A 10,189-nucleotide genomic window follows, 5' to 3' on the forward strand; every position below is an offset into this window, starting at 1 on the left:
CTAAACCGTGGAGCCACCTGGGCTGCCCCTCAGCTGGTATTTTTAACTCAAAATGTTGCAAGACTAATAATGAACAATACAAAAAGGAAATCACAATACCAATTCCACTTAAAGTAGCATTAAAAACAAAAACAAAAAATATAACCCAGGGGTACCTGGCTGGTTCAATTGGTAGAGCATGCGACTCTTGATCTCCAGGTTATTAGTTCAAAACCCACCTTAAGTGTAGAGATTACTAAAATATAAATAAACTTAAAAATATTTTTTTAATTTTCTTTTTTATTTTATTTATTTATTCGAGAGAGAGAGAGACAGAGGCAGAGACACAGGGAGAGGGAGAAGCAGGCTCCATGCAGGGAGCCCAATGTGGGACTCAATCCCAGGTCTCCAGGATCATGCTCTGGGCCAAAGGCAGGCGCTAAACCGCTGAGCCACCCGGGCTGCCCTAAAATTTTTTAAGTTGGCAGCTGCATGTATTAAACAAAACTCACCAAATTTAGGAATTAACTTTACCAGGAGGTAAAAGACTTGTACAATGAAAATTACATAACACAGCTGAAAGAAACTAAAAAAGACCTAAATACACAGAAAGACATCCTATGCTCATAGATTCAAAGATTTATTGTTGCTGTCAATATTACCCAAAGCAAGCTACAGATTTAATACAATTCCTATCAAAATCCCAGTATTTCTTGCAAAATAGAAAAACCCATCCTACAATTCATACAGAATCTCAAGGGACCCTGAGGAGCCAAAACAATCCTGAAAAACAAAAACAAAACTGGAAGACTCCCACTTCCTGATTTTAAAACATATTAAGGCTACAGTAATCACAACTGTGTGGAAGCGGCAGAAAGACAGATATATGGACAGTACTGAGCTGAATCCAGAAATAAACCCTTGCACACATAACCAAATGCCTTCTGAGAAGGGTTTCAAGACCACTCACCAAGGAAAAGAGTCAACAAACGCTGGAAAATCTAGATATCTACATGCAAAAGAATGAAGTCAGACCTTTATTTATGTAACAAGATATACAAAAATTAACTCAAAATGGATCCAGGACCTGAAACTATAAAATTTAAAAGAAAACACAGGGGAAAAGTTTCACAATGCTGGATTTGAAATGATTACTTGGATAGGACATCAAAGGCAAGAAAAACAAATTGGATTTGATGAAATATTTAAAATTTGGTGCATCAAAAGACATCATCGGCAGAGTAAAAAGACAACTTCCAAAATGAAAATATTTGCAAATCATGTGTCTGATAATCAATATCCCAAATAAAAGAGAACTCCAAAAATTCAGCAACAAAAAAATAACTCAATTAAAAAATGGGCAAAAGACCTGAATATTTATCCAAAGAAGATACAGAAATGACCAATAAGCACATGAAAAAATGCAGCATTGCTAATCACTACAGAAATGCAAAATCAAAACTACAATGAGGGGGCGTCTGGGTGGCTCAGTTAAGCATCTGCCTTTGGCTCAGGTCATGATCCCAAGGTCCTGGAGTCATGAGTTGGGCTTCCTGCTCGGTGGGGAGTCTGCTTCTCTTTCTGCTCCCCGCCTACCATGTGCTCTCTCTCTCTCTCAAATAATTAAATAAAAATTTAAAAAACCTACAATGAGATACCACCTCTTATCTACTAGATAGCTACTAACAACAACCCCCCACCCCCCCAGAAAATAACAAGTGTTGGCGAAGATATGGAGAGACTAGAACACTTGTGTGCTGTTGGTGGGAATGTAAAAAATGATGCAGCCACTATGGACAATAGTATGGTAGTTCCTCCAACTATTAAAAATGTAATTACCTTATAATCTAGCAATTCCACTCCTGGGTATATATTAAAACCAACTGAAAACAGGGTCTTAAAGAGATTATCTGTACACCCATATTCACAGCAGCATTCTTCACAAAAGCTAAAACATGGAAGCAACTGACATATCCACCAACGGATAAACAGGTAAACAAAATGTAGTATACACACAATGGAATATTCAGACTTCAAAAGGAAAGATATTCTGCAATATGCTACATGGTGACCCCTGAAAATAGTATGCTAAGTGAAATAAACCAGCCACAAAAAGACAAATAGTATGAATACACTTATGTGAAGCAGAATGACCAAAATCCAAGAAAGCAGAATAGTGGTTGACAGGGGCCGTGGGGAAAGGAGGAGTAGTAGGTGGAACTAAAGAGCTTCAGTTTTGCAAGATGAAAAGTGTTCTCCATATGGATGGTGGTGATGGTTGTACAATGTGAATATATTTAGTATCAATGAACTGTATACTTAGAAGGGGTTAAGATGAAAAAAAAGTGGTTAAGATGGTAAACTTTGTGTTATGTGTATTTTACCAAAATAAAAGTTAGGAAAAGTCTAAAAGATATCGGAGATCTTAATTCTATTCTCTACACATATTAATTTTTAAGGTTCAAACCTCCTTTCTTCCCTATTTCCCTATTTCTTTTAAAAACCATTTCTAGGAGTGCCTGGGTAGGCTCAGTCAGTTAAGCATCTGCTTTCGGCTCAGGTCATAATTCCTGGGTCCTGGGATCGAGCTCTGAATTGGGCTCCTTGCTCACTGGGGAGCCTGCTTCACCCTCTCCCTGCCGCTCCTCCTGCTTGTGCTGTCAAATAAAATCTTAAAAACAAAAAAATCTAGGGGCACCTGGGATTGGGCCCTGCATCGGGCTCCCTGCTTGGTGGTGAGTCTGCTTGTCCCGCCCCTCTGCCCCACCACTTGTGTTCTCTTCCCAAAAAGTAAATATAATCTTAAAACAACAATCCCCCCCCACCATTTCTAAATATGTCAAGAGAAGTACTAATATGCCACATGTAAGATAGCAAATTGAACCAATGGTATTGCTTCTTCAAAATTATCTGAAAATTAATTAAATGAAATAAAAACAAAATTAAGCTATCTGAACTTGCCATTTTCTTAGCCTTAATGTTCACAGACCTTACAGTAAACACAACCACTCTCTCTACTGCCTCTCCCTCCCAGCCCAAGTCTGTATTTTATGGAAAATAAACCAGAATGAAAGCAGTAAAGAATACTGCAACTTCTTAAATGACTTAACATGTTTAAAGTACTTTATACATAGTAAATGTCATTAAATGCTGCTTATTACCTACATGCTAATTTTTAAGGCATCGGTAAAGCCATTTTTCCAAATTTAAAAAATAGGTTGCAATCTCATTATAGAGAAGTATGATCCAAGAGAAAAGAGGATAAACAGGATAGAGCAATCCTTTATTTTTAGACACTTTTCACAGAAGTTTTCAGTAAATGAACTTTCCGGGGCGGGGAGGAGAGAACATGAAAACCAACGTCCAGCCATCAGCAGCAGCTCTGCTCAGGGCCTGGGATCCTCCTTGCCCAAGTGGTGAGGTGGAGGTGTGTACTTCCCTTCCTTTATTAGCTTATTCCGCTGCCTCCTGATGTCACTCAGACGCTTCATCTGTCAAAGGAGAGAAGTATTTAAACTAGGGAAAAGATGTACCAGAAACTGGAGGGCTAGAGAAACAGAACGAAAATTGGTTTCATTTTTAAACTATGGAAGCTTTCCATCCTAGACGGCGTGAGATGAAATCCTCCTTTAAAAAAGTAACTTGAGGGATCCCTGGGTGGCGCAGCGGTTTGGCGCCTGCCTTTGGCCCAGGGCGCGATCCTGGAGACCCGGGATCGAATCCCACCTCGGGCTTCCGGTGCATGGAGCCTGCTTCTCCCTCTGCCTGTGTCTCTGCTTCTCTCTCTCTCTGTGACTATCATAAATAAATAAAACAAAACAAAAACAACAAAAAAAAAAGTAACTTGAAATCACTTCCCAAGCTCTTAACAAATTCCTAGTATGTATAATAATATCTCCTTCAAAAATAATAACTAGAACGTTCCTGTTATATGCAGGATTACAGGTGTTTGCATAAACATGAACAAAACATAGATCAAAAACCTTTAAGAGGCATACCTGTGCACACTTGTCTTTAATAATCTAGTATCTAAAATATTAAAAGATGAGATCATCTCACGGCTGATACATCCTGACCTCTCTGTGTAAAGTTGGCACTGCTGCTGGTGACTGATCACTGGGTATGAAGAAGGAAGAAAGAGCTAACATGACGTTCTCTCTCTCTCTCTCGCATTATTCCTCTGCCCAAAGCCCAATGCCTTCCCATTTTACCGAGAAAAAAAGCTGAACCCTTCCTTATGACAACTTACTAGGCCTACCTCTGACTTCATGTCTTTTTTTTTCCTTCTGATTCTATCTGTGTCTTAATACTTTCTCTCATTCTCTCTGCTTCACTGCAGGGACCTTTGCACTTGCTCCCTCCTCTAACCAGAACATTCTTCCCTCGAATCCACATGACCCACTTTAAGTCTCTGCTCAAACGTCTCCTTGTTGCTGAGCTCTTCTCCAACAACCCTATTTAAAAGAGCATCCAGGACAGCCCGGGTGGCTCCATGGTTTGGCGCTGCCTTCAGCCCAGGGCCTGATCCTGGAGACCCGGGATTGAGTCCCGCATCGGGCTCCCTGCATGGAGCTTGCTTCCCCCTCTGCCTGTGTCTCTGCCTCTCTCTCTGTCTCCCATTAATAGATAGATAGATAGATAGATAGATAGATAGATAGATAGATAGATAGATAGGGATCCCTGGGTGGCGCAGCGGTTTGGCGCCTGCCTTTGGCCCGGGGCGCGATCCTGGAGACCTGGGATCAAATCCCACGTCGGGCTCCCGGTGCATGGAGCCTGCTTCTCCCTCTGCCTGTGTCTCTGCCTCTCTCTCTCTCTCTCTCTCTCTCTCTCTCTCTCTCTGTGACTATCATAAATAAATAAAAAATTTAAAAAAAATAAATAAATCTTAAAAAAAAAAAAGAGCATCCATTCAGCTCCTACATGCATGCTTTCTATCTTTATCTTCCCTGCTGCACTTATCAACACAGAACACTTTTTTAAAAAAACTTGTTAATTTTGACACCCTTTTACCCAAATAATAAGCTCTATTAGGGCAGGGTTTTTTTTTTTTTTGCAGTTTTCTTACTGTATATTCCTAGCATCTACGATAGCTCCTGACATAATAGGTGCTTCAATAAACTTTTCTGGTGATTTAGTTTTCACAAAGACATGAAGAGTTAGTATATTTAAAGATTCCATTAACCTTAAAGAATCAGTCAGGATATAACTTCAGGAGAAAAAAAACTCTAGGAGTCCTAAATAATGGTATGAACGTTAGCCATTTTTAAAAGATCACATTTTAAAAATTTCATTATAGGTAACATAAAATATTGCATCCTTAAACATTTCTCTATTAAAGAATCTCTCCCCCCACCCCCCCCACCCCCAAAAATAAAGAATCTCCAACACAGGACTAGTCATGATTGAGCTATCACTAACACATAATGTCAAACCTTTCTCTGAGGTCTAACAAATCACCTCTTATTATTGTAGACAGAAGCACAGGCTCTGAAGATGGTAGTATGGTCAGGTTCAAGTCCCAGTTCCCCTGCTCACTACAATATGACCTTAGGCAATGGCCTTGATTTTTTTTGACTTGCTCCAAGTTTTTAATTGCATAGTGGAAAAATTCCAGTAAAGCATCTCCCAGGGTTATTGTGTGAAATAAATCCACTATTACAAGCTATGAACTTAGAACAGTGCTTAATTCTAATTCCCTGATTCACTAGCTTCTTCGCCTAGGGCTTAGTATCTGGTCATTCAGGGTGACCCCTAAAACAGTAATGGACCTATTTACAAATTCACAGGCTGAGGAAGTGACCTGAGAGCAACTCTTTAGTATCTCCAGGTAAAGAAATCGAGACAAAAAAAGGAAGTGAGAAAAAAAAAAAAGGAAGTGAGTTGCCCAAAGTCACAAAACCAGTGGTGGCAGAATCATCGTCAAAACCCAGCTCTCAGGCAACCCGGGTAGCTCAGCAGTTTAGCGCCGCCTTCAGCCCAGGGTATGATCCTGGAGACCAGGGATGGAGTCCCACGTTAGGCTTCCTGCATGGGGCCTGTTCCTCCCTCTGCCTGTGCCTGTGCCTGTGTCTGTCACTAATGAATAAATAAAATCTTTAAACAAAACAAAACCCAGCTCTCCCAGAGGCACTTGGCTGGCTCACTTGGTGGAGTGTGTGGCTCTTGATCTCCAGGTTGTGGGTTCAAGCCCCATGTTGGGTGCAGATTATTTTAAAATAAAATCTTAAAAGAACAACAAAATCAGCCCTAACTCCCAATCCAATGTTCTTTCCACCTCACCACACTGCCTCCCTTTGGTGTAAATTTTCCATGAAGAGTAGTCTTAATCTGAGCAATGAGTAACGAGGGTCCACAGGAAGAGAAGTTGGGACATACTGTGAACTAAATAGCTGGTAGGTGGCTAACCATGACCCACTAAATGTCCCTCAGTAATACTAATATATCACCCACTTAATGATTGACATTCCTGCATAGATCATATCCCCTAATTCCTTCCAAGTCTGGCTTCACTTTATCCAAATGCCAATAGCAGATGTTAAAAGATAAGAAATTAAAAATTTTTGATACAAATAACTGTGATAAACTTAACTAAAATCTAAATTGCCTTCTTGAACTCCAAGGAGTTGGAAGGAATAAAAACATTTCTAGGGTCTCTTGGGTGGCCCAGGTGATTAGGCATCTGCCTTCGGCTCAGGTCAGGATCCCTGGATCCTGAGATCAAACTCCACACTGGGCACCCTGCTCAGTGGGGAGCTTGCTTATCCTACTCCCTGTGCCCCCTTGCTTGTGCTTTCTCTCTCTCACTCTCTCTACTCAAATCAATAAATAAAATCTTAAGAAAAAAAGAAAACATTTCTATTTGTTATATCTGGAGCAGAGAAATAGGCAGAATAACAGCCCATACCCAAAGATTTCTTCTCTAAGGGAGAATAGAGCCCTATATGTTATGTAACTCATTCAACTCTTAAAGAGGTAGATATTATGCTATTAATATCCTTTTTCCCCTGCCTCTTTCGTCAGGCTCACCTAAAGCAATCTCATTAACACCTCTATCTTCCCCAGAGTAGAAATTAACCCAGATTGTTATATCAAGTTCAGTATAAAAGTATGCAGGGTTTTAATCTCTTTTCAAATGAGGGTTCAATGAATTTGAAACACTTTCACTCAGAAATGTTCAAAGACAAACATCCAAAGCTGGTTGGTACTTCTGCTTTTAGCCTACTGCAAAAACGGGAATGCACACACATGCAATTTCTACTCCGGTGGCTGTAGCAGGGTACATCGCCAAGGAAAATCGGTCAGAAGATGAGGAGGAACACTGAGGAATAAGAGACCCTCCTCAGATCGGAAGGCACTTAACTTCCTTGACATGCTACCTATGTAGAGAAAGTGTTTCACTACCGTTTGGCCAATTCGCACTGAGCAAGCCATTGCCAATGACCAACTAAAAACACTTAAAAGCAGCCCCAGTGAAGCAAGGAAATAATTCAGCTCCCGTATCCATCACTCCTCACCGTTTTCTGCCGAAGCAGACATTCTACGAAATCATCAAATTCTATCTTGCACTCTTTCTCTGCACGGGTAGCACCGATTCCATGCGCACATTCTATCCATTCTTTTTCAAAAGCATGGCATCGACTTGGAATCTTGTGAGGCTGTTCGGCACTTTGGATTGTCATCCAATGATCTAAGTTTAGGCCCAGCCTTTTCTGCACATCAAAGAAAGGCATGGCTGAAATGGAAGATAGAAAAAGACATAATGCCATAAAAGTGCAACCAAATGCGAAATTCCTAAGAAAAATGGGTTAATTAAAAGTATCCCTCTAGAAAGATATTTTATGCTATTCTCCCAATATATTCTCATTAATTTTTTTCATTTCACAGGTGCCTCCAGTTTATGGTAGATGAACAATATTTGTTTTTAGCAACCCCCCCCCCAAATTGTCTCTGTATTGGTAAGGTCATTTTTTTATAAGGTCATCTTAATAAAAAGTCAGTGTTTATGTTTTGACTCAGTAATTCCAGTTCTTTGACATAGATCTGAAGAAGTTACTGAAAAGAAAAAAAAAAAAGCACAAAAACATTTCTTTACACTTCTCTATCCATATGAACTCAGATGACACCTCTGCAATGTCATCCTAAATCTGGTGTCCGTCCTGTGTTCACACAGCATCTCAACTTCCCACAGGAGTACTCTGCATGCCTCTGTAATGGTTTATTAACCTGAACGTCTCCCTTATTGAACAATGAGTGCTGCGAGGGTAGGGACCAGGTAGGGGCTCAGTAATTGTTGGGGAGGGGGGGGGAGACCCCCCCCAGAAAAAGAATCTCAAACAACTTAAGTGTGCAAAAATAGGGATACGGATAGTTAAATCTGGTACCTGCCTAGAATACATTAGACGTTAGGAAGAACAGATAATACAGATGTACACTTTAATATTAAATGAGAAAAAGGGTCTCCAGTGTCAAAGAAAAATTGCAAAAGAAGACCGGAAAGCACAAAAAAAAGTCAATAGTCATGTACGAGTGGGCAGATTTACACGTGAACTTAATTTTTATATTTTCTACAGATTCCTTCGTTTACTGAATAATAACAGGCACTGGAATGGGGTGTGTGTGTGTGTGTGTGTGTAGGGGGAGGGGAAGCAGCAGCTTCAACGTTAAGCACTAGAAATGGAGACAGACACAAGGAACTGGGGACCCAACGGACAAGAGGTAAGAGCTCGGGCAGCCCGGGTGGCTCAGCGGTTTAGCGCCGCCTGCAGGCCAGGGTGTGATCCTGGAGACCTGGGATCGAGTCCCACCTCGGGCTCCTTGCATGGAGCCTGTTCCTCCCTCTGCCTGTGTCTCTGCCTCTCTCTCTCTGTGTATCTCTAATGAATGAATAAATAAAATCTTAAAAAAAAAGAGGGTAAGAGCTCGAAAGGGTAAAGCACCAACTCGGCGCAGGAGGCTTAAAATGCCTTTTAAAGACGGGCTGGAAAAAATAAAAAATAAATAAAATAAAATAAAATAAAAAAACTAAATAAAGACAGACAGACAGACATACGGACGGACGGGCTGAGCCTGCCAAGGGAAGGTCGGTGGGCAGCGAGCTCCAGCCGGAGGTCCCGGGTTCGGGGGCGGGGGTGGGGGCACCGAGCACCCAGACGTAGCCGGGGAGCAGAGTGCGGCCGGGATCAAGACCCGGAGAAGCCGGAAGCGGGCGGGGCCGCAACCACTCTGGGCCTCGGAAGCCAGGATGAGGTGGGTGGACCTCAGATTAAGAAACGGAAGGCCAAAAAAGAAAAAAAAAAAGAAAGAAAGAAAGAAAAAAGAAACAAAAGGCCGAAGCATGAGTCCGGCAGAAGGAGCCGAGGGAGGCGCGCGCTCCAGGCTTCAGTGACGCAGGGGCCCGGGGGCGCAGGAACCCTGCTCAGAGCTCAGGCCTGGAAGAACGGACACCCGGGGAAGCTAGAAGAAACTCGTTAAAGGAATCTCAGAGGGGACCTCCGCAGGCTAAGCCGCCCGCGGACACACGCAGCCCCGACCTACCGTCGCGCCGCGGTGCCCTTGTCGCCTCGCCGGCCGCCGCTCCCAGAGGCTCTACGAGCGGCGCCGAGGCCTGCCGCAAAGGACGCCCAACAGCGCGACGCTTGCAGCGCGACAGCGAAGCCCGCCGTCGCGCCCGGAAACCATAGAAACCAAGCCCTTCGGTCTGCGCCTGCGCGGCTGAGCTGGAACCGATTCGTGATGAGCTGACGGTTGCGTTGGGGGCCTCGGTGGGGTTCCTGCTGCCCCTTTGCCTTGTGCCCCTCGCTCTCACGGCGGCTCGGCTTGGTGAGGGGCTTGGCTCAGGCCACGGAGAGAAAAAGTGGTGCCTTCACCACCTCCGCGTCGGCCCGTGGGGGTACTGGGCCGCGGACCTCCGCTGGGGGCGTGACACTCGGGCTGCGCCACCTCCGTGCGACCTGACAAAGCGTCTTAACCGCAGTGGGCCTCGGTTCTCCCGTCGTAGGTACCTACAGCGTCGCATTACTTTGGGGGTTAAACGACTTAAGTGTGAAACCCCGAGGAGGTTCCTGGCACGTGGAAAACTCTCCAAGGCAATCAGTTCTCTGCATATCTCAGCTTCTAGGTTTGTTTTTTTTTGTTTTTAGATTTTATTTATTCATGAGAACACAGAGAGGCAGGCTGCCTGCAGGGAGCCCGACGTGGGATTCGATCC

At 43.0% G+C, this 10,189-nt stretch overlaps 1 protein-coding gene across 1 annotated transcript; it reads right to left on the reverse strand.

The window, feature by feature from the left end:
• Positions 1-3,241: 3,241 nt before the first annotated feature.
• Positions 3,242-9,668, reverse strand: NDUFS5 (NADH:ubiquinone oxidoreductase subunit S5). Its single transcript, XM_055342095.1, has 3 exons — positions 9,517-9,668; positions 7,497-7,714; positions 3,242-3,470 (listed from the first exon to the last, which is right to left on the reverse strand). Exons 2-3 carry the CDS (start codon positions 7,710-7,712, stop codon positions 3,366-3,368), a joined length of 321 nt encoding a protein of 106 aa, XP_055198070.1. The 5' UTR covers positions 7,713-7,714; positions 9,517-9,668; the 3' UTR covers positions 3,242-3,365.
• Positions 9,669-10,189: the final 521 nt, after the last annotated feature.

This window comes from Nyctereutes procyonoides, unplaced genomic scaffold, assembly GCF_905146905.1.
Source record: "Nyctereutes procyonoides isolate TBG_1078 unplaced genomic scaffold, NYPRO_anot_genome, whole genome shotgun sequence".
NCBI lineage: Eukaryota > Metazoa > Chordata > Mammalia > Carnivora > Canidae > Nyctereutes > Nyctereutes procyonoides.